Below are 18,571 nucleotides of genomic sequence, written 5' to 3' on the forward strand. Positions count from 1 at the left end.
TTGCAACCAAAAGGAGGTGGTTGGTGCTGGTCGACCTTAACCCACAAAAGTAATATTCATTTCACTTCATATCAGGGCCGGTTTACATTTATTAAATTTCTATTCCAGCCAAAAAACAAAAAAATTATAACTAGCTCTCAGCTCATCATCCATTAATTAATACATATATTAATTCGATTCTTCGTGTACATAGATGTAGCTCATCTCTATTGCATACATGTAACTCATCTCTCGTATTATTCAACCAAAAAAAAAAAAAAAACAAACAAACTCAACTCTCGTATCGCAATTCCCAGTTAATTTATGTTGGAAAAAATTAGTGTATATTAATCATATATCATATCAAATAACATATAGTCACAAAATGGTGAAATTTCATTCAAATAACATGCAAAAGATAAAAATAATAATTATGAAAATAAAATAGAGATTATAGAGAAATCAATATTAGATTGAGATTAAAATTGAGCTGTATGTCTTTAAGACAAATTTGCCTCACTCATATGCTTATAATTTTATAGCAATTGTTTTTTAAAATACGATAATCTTCTTTTTTTTATGATAGTAGCATTTCAAATCATCAAAATTAACGAATCAAACTTAACTTGAAGTTTCCATATATGCAACATTTAATGCTCTAAATGTTATAAATATATAATTTAAAAAATTAAATTCTTCTTTTTAAATAAAATAGATCTATTTAGATAAATTAAAAAGATATATAACCAAAAAACATATCATTTTATAAAAATATTTTTTTGTATACAAATACTTTATTAAATATAAAAGTACTTTTAGAAAAAAAAAATGATGCATTTTCAAAAGATAGCACTAAAAGTGAAATAATGTAACTTCTAAATTTGTAAAAAAGTATCTTTACAATTTCCATTTAAGATTGAAAAATCAACTAAAACTAATTTGAAATTTTTCCAACAATCCCCCATATGAATGAAAATTACTCAAAACATGCAAATGACAATATTGAAAAGAGAGAGTTCTATTGGTAGCTAATTGCAGTGGTATAGGTATTTTTAGGCTTTAAACCTTACGTAATAAAGCATTATCAGATTTATTTGGCTAATCAGTGAATGTAGTAATGTCTTGAACTGTCAGCAATTAGCTAGACAATTATACTCATACAATTCATTTCCAATCAAATTTAGATTCTTATAGTTATGTTCATTTTGACCATAAATGCTCTTGGTTTTTAATGAGTGCTATAAAGAATTATAGCCTATAAAAATTCTCACAAAAGCGGTCCTTCTTTGACACTCATATCGGTAATCTCTCACTAAAAATAGCATATCGTACTCTACTTGGATTTCCAAGATATAAGAATTTTTAAAAGCATAACTTATCCTAACATACTCTGTGACAGCACTATTCTATCATAGAAATGGCCTATGCCCTTGGTTACTTAGTTGTCCCTTTTAAATCTATATCTTGTGATCTTCTATTTACTAGGTTGGGTGTTGCTACAATGGCCATTTAGTAATAGGCTAATATCCCATTTCACTCAATAAATAGTTTACTTATCTCTAAGCAATTTTTAATAAGTGGATCATATCCGCTATGATGGCCATTTAGTAATAGGTTGATATCCCATTGCACTCTATATGTAGTTTACTTATTTCTAAGCAATTTTTAATAAGTGGATCTACAATATTCCCTTTTTTATTTTATAATTTAACATTAAATTTCTGTTACAAGTAAAATGCTTTGCAATTTTGCGTCTTCAAAGTTTCAAATTGCACAATAAATTTAATTACACATTTATTTTCAAGATTTTTATGACACAATGAAATTACAACTCCAAATATGAGTCCATAATTAAATTATCGTTTTCAATCATCTCTAAATTTAGAAGCATCTTAATGTATGATTGAAAGCTTTAATAAAGAAAGATATAATAATATTTTTTTCCTCTTTAAATAAAAAATAATTAAAACTAGGTAAAAATATTTTACCATTTAAAAACACTTTTTCTCTCTAAGAAATATATATACATATATTTAGCATGCAAAAGGAAAATTTTCCATCCATAGGTAAAATACTACTTTCCACTCTCTTTTATTTACTTATAAGTAAATGTATGATACAACGCCATTTTTCCCTTTCTTTTCATTTAATTATTTATAAATAAATATATGAGATATAACACAATTTCCCTTCCACTTTAAATCAAAATGAATAAATTGGGGCTAAAAATTTTTTTCCACATAAAACCACTTCTTTCTGGGTGCCAAATAAAAGGGAAAATAATTCAATTTGTCTCCATGTATGAGATAAAAAGAAATAAATAAATAAATAAAAATTCCCCCTTTTTTAATCTATTTATTTATAAATAAAAATGTCAAAAAATACTTTCATTCGAAATTCCAAGAAGAAACAACTTAAATATTAATTTCCCAAACAGAATTATCAATCTCATTTAATTTCTAAAGAACAAGCATATCAATGCATAATTCAAAAAATAAAGAATAATTTTCCTTTCATTTTTTCCCTTAATTTGGAAAAATATATATTTTTCAACCAAACTAGAAAATTCTGTTTTTTTTTTAAAAAAAAAAATTTATACGGTGATGTCAGTATATAGATTGCTGATATCATCATCTTGAACCTCCAGCTGGTTGACCAGCATGCAATTCATGGGTCAGATGATCTGTTTTCCGACCTAGTTGGATCCCCACATTCCGGCCACTTTTCAAAATTTAATTTTTGGATGAATTCTGATATCAATTCAACCATAATTAAACCAGCGATAAAATCTGATTTCAATCAAGACCCCAAACAACCATGGTTTTGTTCAAAATTTCCAATTTTCCAGGCTTTACAAATCAGCATGAGTCCCATCAAAACCTTTGATTTCAATCATAATTCATCACTTAGCAAAACCCAAACGTTGGTTTTTTTTTATCAACAACTCATTTTGCAAAAGTTTGAAAATTTCTATATAAATTGGTAATCTCGATAAACACGCCATAAAAAATTCGACTATTAAAGCTATCCAGATTAAATTAACTATTTAAGGATATCTAACATGTTCAAAATACACAAACTAATCAAGCCCATGCATCAATTAAAAAGTTATAAGATGTTTGAAAAATATCATTTTAACACATTCCATGCTTTAGTTTTTTTTTTTAAAACGAAAACACGTTTTACAAGGTTCTAAAATTTTTTCCAGTTAGGATCCATGTGTCTTCGACTTGTCTAATTTAATACCAAAATAACCCATTCACAATTATAACGTCCATAAACACCAGTTTTAAGAACAAGCCAATTCAGTCATAAATATGCAAAGCTTCAATTTTGTAGATAAAAACAATTCTATTAGACTACTTCTGCGGATTCTAAAAACTCCATTTGATAAAGTTGAAGCATTGTGTTTCAATCAAAACATCTTTTTATCAAACTTCGAAAATTTTACAAACATGTATATTTTTTGTATAAAGATACCTTATTATATATAAAGATATTTTTAAAAATAAATTGATACTTTCATAAAAAGTAGCATCTTAAGTGAAATAATGCATGGACAAGTTGAGGTTACGTTCATGATGACCTTGCAAATTGAATCCTAAATGACGCACACATTTAGTGTTTATAGACTCCATTAACTCATAATTAATGTGTTCATTATGTGTATATGTTAAATATATATATATATATATATATATATATATGCATATATAGAGAATAATTTTTCAATTAAAATATTTTAATTTTATAAAATCAGGATAAAATATAAAAAAAAATTATAATAAAATGAAAAAAAATTATTGATTTAAATTATATCTTAATTTTATAAGATAAAAATATTCTAATTAGATTATAAACTATATACACACACACACACGTAGGTATTAGATTCACACTTCACATAGAAGACTTCAACTGCTCTTTCTTCTTCTTCTTCTTCTTCTTCTAGCATGAATACTAGCAACTAAATACTTCTTCTACTCTATGCACCAGTTGTTGTTCTGATATGTACGAGTCCCTCATAGCTATAAATTTAAAGTGCTAAGGTCGGCATCATGGAAGACTAAAACTCGAGGAAAAAGAGATCTCTAATTAATTAATGTCTTATTTACTGGCAACTTAATCAACTTGTTTATCATAAAAATCGTAAAAGTCAGCGAAAACCCCACTTATATATTACAAACAAATACAGTGATTCACTGCCAATGTCAAGCTATCATCTCATGCCTCAACCCTTTCAAAATTAAATTTACCCCGTCACCTTTTTGCACCATCTGTATATGTATATGCTTTCTCCCTTTTACGTACCTTCTTTAAAGAAGAGCTATTTACTTTTTAATTATTATTAATTAGTATTTGTCCAAGTTCATTGTCTAGAATATTATTTGGGTCATCAATAGAAAATTACAATCTCTCTCTCTCTCTCTCTCTCTCTCTATATATATATATATATATATATATATCGGTGGCGTTGTAAATTAATTAACTATCATATTTTTCAGCCAAAAAAAAAAAAAAAAAAAAAACTATCATATTTTGCATTACTGTCTCCCAAAGTTCAATAATTATTATTATTGGAGATAGGGGTTAGAATATGAATCATTGTTTTAGGAAACAGTCGATTTTACCCCTTAGCTGTAGGTTATGTTTTTTGTCCTCACTTGAGTACCACTACCGAGAAAAATGATCTCTAATAAAAGCTCTATGCAAGAACCAAGATATATGCATATAATACAAATGAACCACTAAATTAAAATATATGCATATAATACAAATGAAGCACTAATAATAGCAACTTTCTCTGAAACATATGCATGCTCTGGGGTCTGAGAAGGTGTGCATGGTGTTGTAATATCTAATTCTATTCTATTTGTTCTTACAACTCACTAAATATTAGAAGAGGTAAATGTACATATAATAATTATATATTAATGTATATATATATATATATATAAACGGTTTATTTTTGGAAGATACACGAGTGGTTCGGGTTCACCATGTCATAAAATTATTCAAGAGTAGATCTAAGTACTAGTTTCAAATTGAATTCTAGCTAGGGAAAATTACATTACATAATTCTGTCTAAACTTTCATATATCTTTTAATCCCAATTTAAAAAAAAAAAAACTCAATCTTCAATTTAAATATTATTATTTCAGGATAATAATAAAAAGATAAAAAAGATTTTGGTCAAAGGTGGAAAGTGGCTAGTGGAAGTTCAACCTCCTGAAGGCGCAATCTACAGAGCATACCATGTACCATACCATGCAGCTCCTCTCCCTAGTCCGAGTTAAAAGCTCAGCAACAGGAGCAGCACATAAAATGGAAGCTCCATGTCGGGTTCGGGGCGAAACCCATCCTAATCCAAATGGTGAAGTGATGCACAATTACAAAATATGAGCCACCGCACCATATCCCTTATCCGGTCGTGCAATGCACTGGAAGCATTTACTAAATTTTGTCCCGTTTCTCACAGACCTCACGCCTTCCATGGATCCCCATGCCATGCCATGCTCACAGATTATTTATTGTTTAGCTCATCATTCTCATGACATACATACATACATACATACATAACATATGTTACACTACATACGCACCTAATTTGGGCTATTATACATGTCATGCATCTCATGTATAAGAAAATGCCACCGTCACCATTTCAGAGATGGCCATGAGAGAGAAGGTGTAACAGTAGTTTATCCACAAGAATGAGAGAGAGAGAGGGAGAAATCATAAACTTCTCCCTCTCTCTCTCTCTCTCTCTGCTCTCTCTGTCTTCTGCTTCTTCTGGGTCTCTCTGCCACAGCTCATATCATATCAGCCTACTAGCTACTCTCTCTCTCTCTCTTCTGCCACCACTCCATTTATTCTCTTTTCCTTTATTTTCAATTTTCACATCACACAGTTATTGAAAGGGACATGGCAAGAGAAAATTAAAGGAAGTGGCTTTGGCTTTCTTTTTGCTTTTTAAATTTCGAGGAAAAAAGTCCATTAATTAAAAAAAAAATTTGAAGAAAGGGGCAATGGATTAGCCACCTGGCCTTTCATTTGCCATTGGCTGTTTGTTTTTTTCTGTTTGCTTTCTCTTTCACATACAAAACCCACAAACGAAGAAACACGCACTCTATCTCTCTGTGGGTTGGTGTCTGGAAAAAAAATTCTCCTTCTACACAAAAAAAAATTAAAAAAAGAAAAAGAAAAAATTTCTTTCTTTGGTTGAGATAAAGGCCACAGCAAATTTGAGACACCCCCTTTCCCTTCCTTTCTTTGCCTTTCATATATCAGTATTCAACAATCAAGCGCCTTCCGCCCCTCCCCAACTTGGGTTTGGAGAAACAAAAACAATACCCAGCTGATGAAGGAGAGTGGAGGCTCTCTTGGTGGAGAGAGCCTGCCCAGTGAGAAGAAGAACAATAACAGCAACACTAACAACGAAGAGGGAGAAGAAGATCAACCAAGACTGCTTTTTTGAAGTATAAAATTTCTCATTTTTTCTTCTGTTGTGCCATAGTATTTATCAACCGAAAAACAGTTTTTGGGTGTTTGTCGTTTGTTGTGGTTTTCGGTGATTTATGCTACTCTTTTTTGCCTCCCATTTTGACTTAGCTTAGCTTTGGTGTTACGTTCATGGCGCTCGTGATGCACAAAGATTCATCATCAAATAGTAACAAGCTGCAGCAGATGGATTCAAGCAAGTACGTAAGGTATACACCGGAGCAGGTGGAGGCTTTAGAGAGGGTGTATTCGGAGTGTCCAAAGCCTAGCTCCTTGAGAAGACAGCAGCTTATTAGGGAGTGTCCTATTCTCTCCAACATTGAACCCAAACAGATCAAAGTTTGGTTTCAGAACCGCAGGTACAAAGGCCTCTGTTTTTTGCAAAACATTATTGAGCCCCAAGATTATTCTCTCCCTTATTTTCGTTTTTGTTTTATTTTAAATTTGATGACTTGGGGAAAAAGTTGCACGCTGGGAAGTACTATTTCGTTCGTTTTCTCCTTATTTAACTCATAATGAGCTCATTTACGTTGGTGGGTTGTTGTAATTTTTGTTTTCTTGTCTATATTTTAATCCAAATTTGCAAGTTTCCATGAGGTATAATGAATAATGGGAGATGGGTCTCGTTTTTCTCTGTCGTCTTTCATATTGTGTGAACAATGAGTTTATTGTTGTGTTTAAAAATGATAAGACGGACCTGTATATATTCGGTATTCCAAAAACATTTCTAATTATAATAGTGTTATTCTCTGATTTTCTCTTTGAATAAGAAAGTGATGGAGCAGGTATGGTTATATAGATTTTTTGGCTAGAGAAGCTGGTGTTTGTAAATCATAGGTGATTTTTCTTGTGATGGCATGGTTTGAGAATTATTTAACTGGAAATTTGAGTTTGTCTCCTATGAATTTTTTCACCGTTTTCATTTGCCTTTGGAAAAACAATGGTTAATATTGAATTGGTTTGATGTATCTAATTTTATTCGAGTGATTTTATTTTTGTTACCTTTTTATATCTTAGCCTTTGGAATGAAACCTTCTGTAGAATAACCTGTAAGTTTTGGGAGATAACTTCTTTTGCTTTTATTTTATATATATATATATACATATATATATATATATATATATATATATGTATACATGTGTATTTCAAGCTTATGCCCTATGCTTTATGTCATTCACTAATGAGAATATGTTTGTCAATGTCCGGTGGGCCCCTTTTTGTTCCCTTTCCCTACTTTTGTCTAATCTTTATATGTTTGTCTTTTCATGCTTGCTTTGTTTCTCTTTTTATTTTTATGAATGAGGGAAAGTTGTTCATTTTTCAAAAATGTTATTAATTGAAGGGCTTTCCGTAGTCTACATTTTGAAATTAAGTAAATGATAATGATGGCTTTATGAAGATTTTTAAAGTGAAATTTTCAAATATGAGACTCTTGCTCTTCATACGTATCTTAGTACGTCAATGAGTATTGTTTTGCAAACATTTTGAGGGATGCCTTTGAAAATAGGTTTTGGAATGCTTATGTTTGAAGCTAATTGATTAACTTTTGTTTTAAGCTTTTTTTTATTGTTTTGAATTTGTAATTTTATAAACTTTCGTTTATCTTTCTGAAGAAAAGTTAGTAATAAATTATTTTCGGTGTACAATGACTTCTACACGTATGATAATTTAGGCAACAATACAGTCTTTGGGAAATACATAACATCAGGAAAGTAGGAAACCATATCGCTGACAAAACCAAAATTAGAACTTTTTTACCTCCTTTCTCATTTTTTTTTTTACGAGGATTGTGTTTTTTCCAAATGGAAACGGAAAGATGGTATCACAGTCCCGTTCACAAAAGATGATACCATCTTTTCATTCCCCAGATATTCTGTAATGTTGTATTAACACAATTATAATTATATTTTGGTTAATTAATATTTAAGAATATTAGAAACGTTTTTTTATTACAAAATCTTGCGAGTATGTTAGTTTCAGGGACAGTGGTAATTCCATTTTATTTCATCTGGCAAATTTTTTTTTTTTTTATTTTTTATTTATATTTTTTGGTTTTCATATGGCAAAAAGGATCTTGCTAGATTTTAAAATGATTATTACGTCTTGTTGACCTTCATTCAGACTATCATGAAATAGAGTGTTTCTAATATTGCCAATAATTTTAAGTGTAATTGAATGTGATTACAAGGATATGTATGTATTCTTTTGGCATGCTCAAGTGACTTAAATTTTCTTTTCCCTGGACTGCCATTAGCATTAACCCAACCTTCTATCATCTCTGTTGTAAAATTGTTCCATAGATCAGTTACCATATTTAGGCAGTTCTGATGGTTTAGTTCTTCTGTGTTCAAACGATGCTAGCTCTTCCAGTGCCATCATTGTTACCTTAGTAATCTTAGACTAGTGGTCGAGATTTCTTTACAATTTATTTATTTATTTATTTTTAGCTTTCAAGTGTTAAAGTAGTTTCAAAACTTACTATTTTTAGCTTCTTTAATAGATGTCGAGAGAAGCAGAGGAAAGAAGCTTCTCGACTGCAGACAGTAAATAGAAAGCTTAGTGCAATGAATAAGCTGTTGATGGAAGAAAATGACCGCTTACAGAAGCAGGTTTCTCATTTGGTTTATGAGAATGGATATATGCGACAGCAACTGCAAGTAAGCCTCTCCATCTTTTCTAATGGTGCAGTCTGATACTAATTTTTCATTCCGTATCCTTCACAAGACAGGAAGCAATTTTCTGGTTCCACATGGTCATCGCACATATCTTTCTTTGTTCTAATTTATTTTAAATTTTCACCCTTGGAAAGGTTTTTGTTTTTCCTATTTTTCTAAGTGGACTAAATGTTGTGAGCCTAGATATGTTACCCTGGTAGATTCTATGGTCAAATTCAGATTTAGATATCTTTTGTCAGTTATTTTTTCAACTAATTGTGTACTTTACACGGTAAAAATTTCTTTAAAGAACATAATTCCTAACAGGCATCTGGGACAACTACCGACAATAGTTGTGAGTCTGTGGTTATGAATGGTCAGCACCAACAACAGCAAAACCCAACACCTCAGCAACCCCAAAGGGATGCTAACAACCCAGCTGGGTAAGTAATTAGTTTTTTCTATTTTTAAATTTTTGTTCTTTCAGGAATTTATGGTAGTCTAACGAGTTTCTGAACTGTCTACAAATCAGTCTTCTTGCAATAGCCGAGGAGACCCTGGCAGAGTTCCTTTCCAAGGCTACTGGAACTGCTGTCGACTGGGTCCAAATGATTGGGATGAAGGTAAATCTTCTTGAGGCATTGATTAACAACATCCTTGCATTTTTATTCAATCATTGGTTTTTGTAATTTATTATCTCTGTAATTTATATATTCAAAATCATAAATTTGCTAGCATAAATTTTGTAGCCTGGTCCGGATTCTATTGGTATCGTTGCTGTTTCCCGCAACTGTAGTGGGGTTGCAGCAAGAGTTTGTGGTCTCGTGAGCCTAGAGCCCACAAAGGTACATATTTTCATTATTGATCTCTTCCAACTGGTACAAGTTTTCTCCCTCAGAACATTCGTTTTGCATCCTAAAATGTATGCATTACAGGTCGCTGAAATTCTCAAAGATCGTCCATCATGGTACCGCGACTGTCGTTGCATAGATGTATTGAGTGTAATCCCTACGGCAAATGCTGGGACTATTGAACTCATATACATGCAGGTTTTCATATGAACTAACTATGGATGGTAATTTTTTTAACTGTACTCAAGCTTGATATCTTAATCTTCCTTCTCACCAGACATATGCACCTACAACATTGGCAGCAGCGCGCGACTTCTGGACACTGAGATATACTACTAGCTTGGAAGATGGCAGCCTTGTGGTAATTCAATTCGTGGTTCCATATGATATTGTCCTACTCTTTCTTGGAAATAGTGTCATGTCTTGGCACAATAATCAATCTATCCAGGTCAACATGTGTATTGAGGATTAGTATTTTATTTTTCAAAAAAATGATTGATTTTGTACTATGCTTTAAATAATGGGAGTAATTTCTTTGGCAAATTATGAGGCTTTTGAATTTAAGTTGTATTGTTTACCTTTTTCTTGTTAACTGCATTGAAATAAACAAATAGACATGTTTTTTATTTTGGTAGTGGTAATTGAGTGGAATCTATAACTCTGCCAAATATTGCAAGATGCATTTTGAAATTTTTTTTGCCTTTATTTAAACTTAAAAACTGTAATCATCCATGTCACTGCAGTGTGGCTTACTATCTCAAAATCACATTTGCAGATATGTGAGAGGTCATTAACTTCTTCGACTGGTGGACCTACTGGTCCTCCCCCTTCAAGTTTTGTAAGAGCAGAAATGCTACCTAGTGGCTTCCTAATTCGGCCTTGTGAGGGTGGTGGCTCGATAATTCACATCGTTGATCATATTGATTTAGATGTGAGTGCAAGATCTGATTTGAATTTTGCATATTCCTTTTCTAACATGTGTTGTTTATTTTTGTTATTTATTGGAAATTTGTTATTCTGTTACAAATAAAATTTATCTCCTGGTTATGTCAGGCTTGGAGCGTTCCTGAAGTTCTCAGGCCACTTTATGAATCATCCAAAATTCTTGCTCAGAAAATGACTATTGCAGTGAGCTTAAATTGTTTTTTCTTTGGCTTGTCTATGTAAATCGAATAATAGATTCCACCACATCTGGTGGGACTAGCATTCTTTAGGTCTGGATACCCTGATGTGAATTGGACTATTAAATAATTACATCTTTTCTATTTACTGGGACATTTCTATATGGGATCATTCAGAAAAAAGTCCAACCATATGTTCTGGGACATCATACAAAAATTTACACATCCCACCACATGCGATAGGATGTTTTTTGGAACAATCCTGGAAAGAAAATTCCTGGATAATAGAAAAGTTGCATAATTATATAAAATCATTTTCTTATCCAGAGTATTTATGTCCAGGATTGTTTGGGAAAATGTTCCTCTACTTGTGGAGGGATGTTTCCCCGGAGGATCCTGGACAGAAGTGACCCAGATGAGAGAGTAATATAATCATGTAATGCCTCTAAGACAAGGATGTCTGGAAGTTACTAACGGCGGATCCACATTCCACCACATGTGGTGGGGTGTATGTTTTGGTTAGATACGTCCCACCATGTTTGGTGGGGTTAACCTATGGATATTTGCACGATAGAATGACTATAATTATGATTAAGTCAGGATATCCTAACTTATTATGCATGCCACCATATCTACTGGGATGAGCGTCCATGCTTTATTTAAGTCAAGATAGGATTATATAGCTGATCTTGACTGTACATGGTGTATGTATATATATATATATATTTATATTTATATTTATTTTCGGGTTTAATATTTGTATTTTTTAAAAAGGCCCTGCATCATATTCGGCAAATTGCTCAAGAGACTAGTGGAGAAATTCAGTGTGGTGGTAGTCGTCAACCTGCTGTCTTGAGGACATTTAGCCAGAGGCTCTGCAGGTTAGGTATCCAAAACTTCGTAATTGTGATGGGCAGTTGAAGTCATTCAGTTAGACTATGCAGCTAAATCAAAATTAGACGTTATTAAGTCAACATGATAGGCTGGTTAATTAGTTGAAATATTTTGATTTAATCTGCTCCTTCAACTTTCTCTAGTACTTGTTTTTTCTAATCCATTTCTAAATTGACTAATACTATTTGAACATGTTTAGGGGATTCAATGATGCAGTTAATGGGTTTGCTGATGATGGATGGTCACTTATGGGTAGTGATGGTGTGGAGGATGTAACCATTGTGATTAATTCGTCTCCAAACAAATTTCTTGGCTCCCAACATAATACATCAATTTTTCCAACCTTCGGAGGAGTTTTGTGCGCCAAGGCATCAATGCTGCTTCAGGTAAATAGCTACTATTAACTTCACCGATAAATCTGAAGAAAAGTCTTGTTATCCTCTTGTGATATTAACTCATGTTTTCTTGTTACACCTTTATATTGCTTTGTGATTCTAAATCCAGGTTTTTGTTTATGAATCCATCAGTGTAATGTGGATCTTTGGATTATTAAATTTATAATTGTGCATTGAGCTTGCAGAATGTTCCTCCTGCTCTGCTGGTTCGGTTTCTGAGGGAGCATCGATCAGAGTGGGCTGACTATGGGGTTGATGCATACTCTGCTGCATGTCTTAAAGCCAGCCCTTATGCTGTTCCATGTGCAAGACCTGGTGGCTTCCCTGGTAGCCAGGTCATTTTGCCTCTTGCACATACGGTGGAGCATGAAGAGGTAATGACCTATTGATTTTTACACAAAAAAACTTTATCATTTTGTTTCTTTATGCCGGATAATAATTACAATTTGTATATATGTAAAAAAATTATTTCATTTAACAACCTAATGCAGTTTATGGAGGTGGTTCGATTGGAAGGCCATGCTTTCTCACCGGAAGATGTTGCTTTGGCACGAGATATGTACATATTACAGGTTGATATTATTATCATTATTGTGTGTGAAATTGATTTTATTATTCTTTGAAGTTTGAAATCTTTATCATAATTATTAATGTTCTTACATCCAAATTGGCAGTTGTGCAGTGGTATTGATGAGAATGCAGTCGGTGCCTGTGCTCAACTTGTCTTTGCGCCCATTGACGAATCGTTTGCTGATGAAGCTCCATTATTGCCATCTGGTTTTCGTGTCATACCATTGGATCCAAAATCAGTTGAGTGAAATCTTTGAGCTATACTTTTCTCACATTCATACTAGAATCAAGTGTTTATGAAGTAGATGAATAGCACTGCCAAGCAGCAAATAAGTTATAGATTGATCTTTTGCTTCCGTAACTTCAATGGTGGATGCTGCTGATGCTATTTGTTTAGTAATGTTTTTCTTCTACCATTTTGTTTTTGCTGTTTTAATATGAATAAAATCATTCTACTGTTCACATAACTTTAGGAGGGATATTGTTTGCAAATATTTAAGAATGGTTTTGTTCGACAATATGCTAGGATTGTCAGTCTGTTCTTTTCTTATGGTGTTTTGGTGATTGTACCTCATTTATCATATTTTTTAATCTTTTCTGCAGGATGGACCTGCTGCTACTCGAACACTAGATTTGGCCTCTACTCTTGAAGTAGGTCCTGGTAGTACCCGTCCAACTAGTGAAGCAAATACAAATAGTGACAATCTTAGGTCGGTCCTGACTATTGCCTTCCAATTTACTTTTGAGAACCACTTGCGTGACAATGTGGCGGCTATGGCTCGCCAGTATGTGCGTAGTGTTGTAGGGTCTGTTCAGAGGGTTGCTATGGCTATTGCTCCCTCCAGGCTCAGCTCCCAAATGGGATCAAAACTCCTTCCTCATTCTCCTGAGGCTCTTACTCTGGCACAATGGATATGTCGAAGCTACAGGTGGCTTTTTACAATCTCTTAAATTAGATATTATATATTCTCTTTTTTGCGTTTTTATTCCTTCAGACCAATTGAAGTGTGACATTTTAGTTAGCAGACTTAGCTGACAACATAAGGCTTGTGTTTTCTTGATAGTATCTCTTTTTAAAATGTTTCAACATTTTTAAACAAGTTTTCTTTCTTGATAGTTTTGGAGGTCATCGGTCACCGGAACCTAGTTGGATAATTTATTAGTTTAACGATCTATCTTGTCGCTCGTCTTTTTATTATTATTTTTCAACTTTCCTACGATGGATTGTTTCAGGATCTATACTGGGGGAGAGCTCGTCCATGTTGACTCACAATCTGGTGATGCTGTTTTGAAGCAACTTTGGAACCATTCGGATGCAATTATGTGCTGCTCTGTGAAAACAAATGTGATTGATCTTTCCTTTTGTTTTATTTATGGCCTTTTTATATATCCAGGAATTCCTCAAAAGGATTTTTTGATGTGATTGTGGTTCCCAATGATTGGGCATATTCTCTCTTGTATTCTTTGTTCCACTACCTCAATTTATCAAGCAGAAAATTCTCAAATGTTGGTCTATCTTGTACATGGAAAGTCAACGTAATTCACAATACTATATTTGCAGGCTTCTCCTTTATTCACCTTTGCAAACCAGGCTGGACTTGACATGCTTGAAACAACTCTTGTGGCCCTTCAAGATATCATGCTTGACAAGATTCTAGATGAAGCTGGACGGAAGATACTGTGTTCGGAGTTCTCAAAAATCATGCAACAGGTAATTCAGCGTTTGGATTACAAGTTGAATTGAAATGGAAATGAAAGACTACTACTTTTATGCGGAGGACTAAGAATAACTCCATTTTAATGTGCTAGAACGATAGAAGTTCCGGATATTAAGCAGTTTAATTAGGAATTACTACATCTGTTGCGGATTAGCAGAGAACATTAAATAGCATCTAATCTTGCAGTTTAAATTTGCAGGGTTTTGCTTATCTGCCAGCAGGTATATGCATATCCAGCATGGGCAGGCCTGTGTCTTATGAGCGGGCGGTTGCATGGAAAGTTCTAAACGATGATGATTCGCATCATTGCCTGGCTTTCGTGTTTGTAAACTGGTCTTTTGTGTGACGGTGAAGACCAAATAAAACACTCGAAACCCTTTGGCCATCAATTAAGTTATTATGGTTGTTACAAGTACTGTAAGAGAATTATGGAATCAAATGTTGTAGAAAGCAGGATTTCATGGAGAAACTTACCTCTATGCATGTATCTTAAATTAAATCGATGCTGGATTAATGGGTATTCTTGGATGCTACATGTTCGGCTTATACTAGAAATTAATATTTCAACCAAATTAGATGGTCGTACACCTATTTTAGTTGCCTGGCATTTCTCTGCTACTTGGAGTTGATTGCAAGTTCCTTCAAAGTGTCATTTGTTTCGCCGCCTGTTGTGGTGCATCTTTAAAAGAAAATTTAGACCTGAATGTTCTTTTTGCTGTAGTCCCAAAAAATCTGAATGTAGTTAATTTTTTTGTAAATAATAATTATCTCAGCATGTTGATTAATGATCCTTCTGTTTCGTAGAGCAGAGAACCTAAAGTGTTGCATGGAAACAGAAAAGTAGATGTTTTGAGACATGGAAAGTATTTCTAGTACGGAAAAAAAAAAAAAGAATGATGAAGAATACCAGAGCAAATATTTCAAGCGTTCGATTAAAATAAAAAAGGAAAAAACATGGGACATGCATTTATTTGTGTGTGAGAAAGTAAAGTTGGGCTGTGGCCAGAAACTGGTTTTACTAAAATACGAATGCTGAAAGCGGTTAATAATAAATATCATTTAGATCCTGCTAAATTCTAAAGGCTGTAGCAGTGTATAGGTTTGGACCAAAAGTCCAGAAGGAAAAGAACGACAAAACATAATCAATGGGCAGCAGCAGATTTTGCAGAAAGGCCAATTAATTAGAGGGAGATCCTGCTACTTTTTTCACAAAATGCAAGCTTGGTCAAATCAAATCACCTTCTCTCTCTCTCTGTCGCTCTTTGGCCTGCTGCTCTTGATCTTGCACAATCCAACATTATATATATATATATATATATATATTTTGGTGGAAACAACATAACATTGAATAAAAGAGCCAGAGAGCTGCTCATGGTCAACAATATCTGGTTATTTTGGACATGAGAGAGCTGCTCATGGTCCAAAATATTTCTGGTGCAAGCGAGCGTATTGTAGATTTTTCCAAAGAAATCACAAAACTTTTAAATATCAAGTGTAGAAGCTGAGCACGTGGCACAGTGATTGGTGCTAATGCCAACTGCCCTTGAAGTAGTCGCATTCATTTCATACCGCGAAGTATAAGTCAGTTACCACCCGTTGGATAGGGAATAGATTTCTCTACTCTCCCAATTTATTTCCTAATTCCATATCAAAATTACCGTTATATGTTTTTGTCCACGGAAATAAAAATACTTCCCATATATATATATATATATATATATAATAATTTTATAATATGGATTACACATTTAAATCGGTATTTTTTAAAAAAATAACAGCTTTATTATATATACAATAAAAATTAAATTTTTTTTAAAAAAATATCAATTTAGATATGATTATCATCATAAAATTTATATATACATATATATATATATATATATAATATACAATAAAACTAATATTTGTTTTTAAAAACCATCGAAATATAATCCGTATACCAACCAATCCACACTTATATATACATAGACATATATATAATAATGCAGACCGACCGTTCCAAAAGGCAATGATTTTTTTTGTATGTATAGAAAAATCGACACAGCCTCATCTTAGACTTAGTCTGAGGTACTTGAGGGCTTTTTTATTCTTTTTTTTTTGTGTGTGTGTGTAACTGTACTGCTGGCCTTTTCTTATATATAGGTAGGTGGCGATGAAGATGAAAATTAACCAATTTGTCTTCTTTTCTTTGTAATTTCTTTCTTGAAGAATCTATTCCACCAAAAAACTATTGACCCTTTTTTTTTAATTGTTTTTGTCATTTTGCATAACCAAAATATATCTTCTTACACTTAACTAACCAAAATATATCTTCGTACACTTATACTTGGTTCATAAACTATACAATAACAATTTAGATTCTATTTGTCGTAACTAAGAAAACGTGAAAAAACAGATATGGCCGGTCCTGTGCTTCTCTTGCCAAATAAAGTAAAAAAAATTAATAAATAAATAAATAATAAATAATAAATATATACACTAAAAAGTGGAGTGGGACCCATAAAAGCATTTTACCAAAAATCAATAAATTTCCAACCAATGTTTTATCCCGAAAGCCCGAGCACTTTCTGACCAATCAGACCACGATTCTGCTGCTTATCAGGGCACATCAGCTAGACTGGACCAAAGAAAAAATGCTGTCAACATGCACATGTACATACATGAATGAGCCCATCGCTCACCACCTAAACCATTTATGCCTCACAACCCAACCATGCTTTCATGTACATAGCATGCATGCATGCATGTGTATACACATGGTATCTTCGTCATCATTCTCCAGTGGGAGTGGGACCCACGAAAGGTTTTCTTCCGCAGGGCTCCTTTTCTTTGTTGCCCTTTATCAGCCAGCGCTTGAAAATTCGTGGCCTGAGTGCGAAAGGCAATGTGTTTTTTGGAGCCTCGAGATGACTTTTTTGGTTTTTTTTTTTTTTTTTTTTTTTTTTGAAAGCAGAGCCTTGAGCTCTTATATACATATAATTGCACACAAATTTTTATAGAATACTTTAATTTTTTTCTCATCGGAAAAAATTAATGGACATTGTACACGACATTAATCACGTAACAAATTGGAGAAAATTAATCGACATTGTACAGGACATTAATAACGTAACATATTGGAGAGAATAACTATATAATACTCTCAAACCAAAAAAAAATATATATATATATAATACTCAAAAAATAAATAAATATTAAATTTTAATTAAAAAAAATTTCCGACTTCTAAGCGTGGATGTGGATCGCTCCCTACTTTCCATTCTTTTAGTGCGTTATAATTCTTATACTTAAAAACCCAAACCATCAGCCCAACTTAAGTACCCGACTCACCTCCTTTGTTTTTTTTTTTTTTATTTTTTTTTTTTGTGTTAATATCTCATATATCCTACTGCTACAGAAAAACCAAAACCCTTCCTGCAGCCCCTAGCCTGCAAAATTAAAGTTGAAAGATCTTTAGGTTTTTTGCCCAAAAAAACCAAGGAAAAAAAAGTGGAAATGTAGAAAGTAGTAGCTATAGGTAGATAAGAGTAGCTGCAGCTGTCTTTTAAGATTTACTATTACGTAGGAACAGAGCAGCTAGCTATCTATATAGGGTGGGATCTAGGCTATCATGCCTCTCGGAGCTTTTAATTAGACAGAGAAAGAGCGAAGAGGATTAATTAATGTATGTTATAATTTTAAGATAGGTTTGACTGACTGCCGGCTAGGAGTGGGGTGATGGTGGTGGTCCTAGATTTTCAGATTTTCTCGTTTTGGTGGAAGATTTGCAGAGATCTAGATATGGAGAGAGGAGAGCAAAAATTAGGTGGATCCGGATTTCATTGTCCCCAGCCCACAATATATATATATATATATATATATAATTTTTAACTATCCAAATAAAATATT

At 32.9% G+C, this 18,571-nt stretch overlaps 1 protein-coding gene across 4 annotated transcripts; it reads left to right on the forward strand.

The window, feature by feature from the left end:
• The first annotated feature begins 5,745 nt into the window (after window positions 1-5,745).
• Window positions 5,746-15,264, forward strand: LOC107418576 (homeobox-leucine zipper protein ATHB-14). Of its 4 annotated transcripts, none has more exons than XM_016027311.4 (19): window positions 5,746-6,458; window positions 6,592-6,839; window positions 8,981-9,137; window positions 9,462-9,577; window positions 9,667-9,757; window positions 9,884-9,979; window positions 10,070-10,183; window positions 10,263-10,346; window positions 10,761-10,916; window positions 11,039-11,113; window positions 11,881-11,987; window positions 12,200-12,386; window positions 12,581-12,769; window positions 12,887-12,967; window positions 13,070-13,204; window positions 13,569-13,894; window positions 14,199-14,310; window positions 14,527-14,676; window positions 14,883-15,264. In XM_016027311.4, exons 2-19 carry the CDS (start codon window positions 6,613-6,615, stop codon window positions 15,027-15,029), a joined length of 2,550 nt encoding a protein of 849 aa, XP_015882797.3. In that variant the 5' UTR covers window positions 5,746-6,458; window positions 6,592-6,612; the 3' UTR covers window positions 15,030-15,264. The 4 variants fall into 4 exon arrangements, with proteins under 4 accessions (XP_015882797.3, XP_015882921.3, XP_015882975.3 ...); XM_016027435.4 differs by having other exon boundaries at window positions 6,597-6,839; XM_016027489.4 differs by having other exon boundaries at window positions 5,747-6,458; window positions 6,635-6,839.
• Window positions 15,265-18,571: the final 3,307 nt, after the last annotated feature.

Source organism: Ziziphus jujuba, chromosome 1 (assembly GCF_031755915.1).
Source record: "Ziziphus jujuba cultivar Dongzao chromosome 1, ASM3175591v1".
NCBI lineage: Eukaryota > Viridiplantae > Streptophyta > Magnoliopsida > Rosales > Rhamnaceae > Ziziphus > Ziziphus jujuba.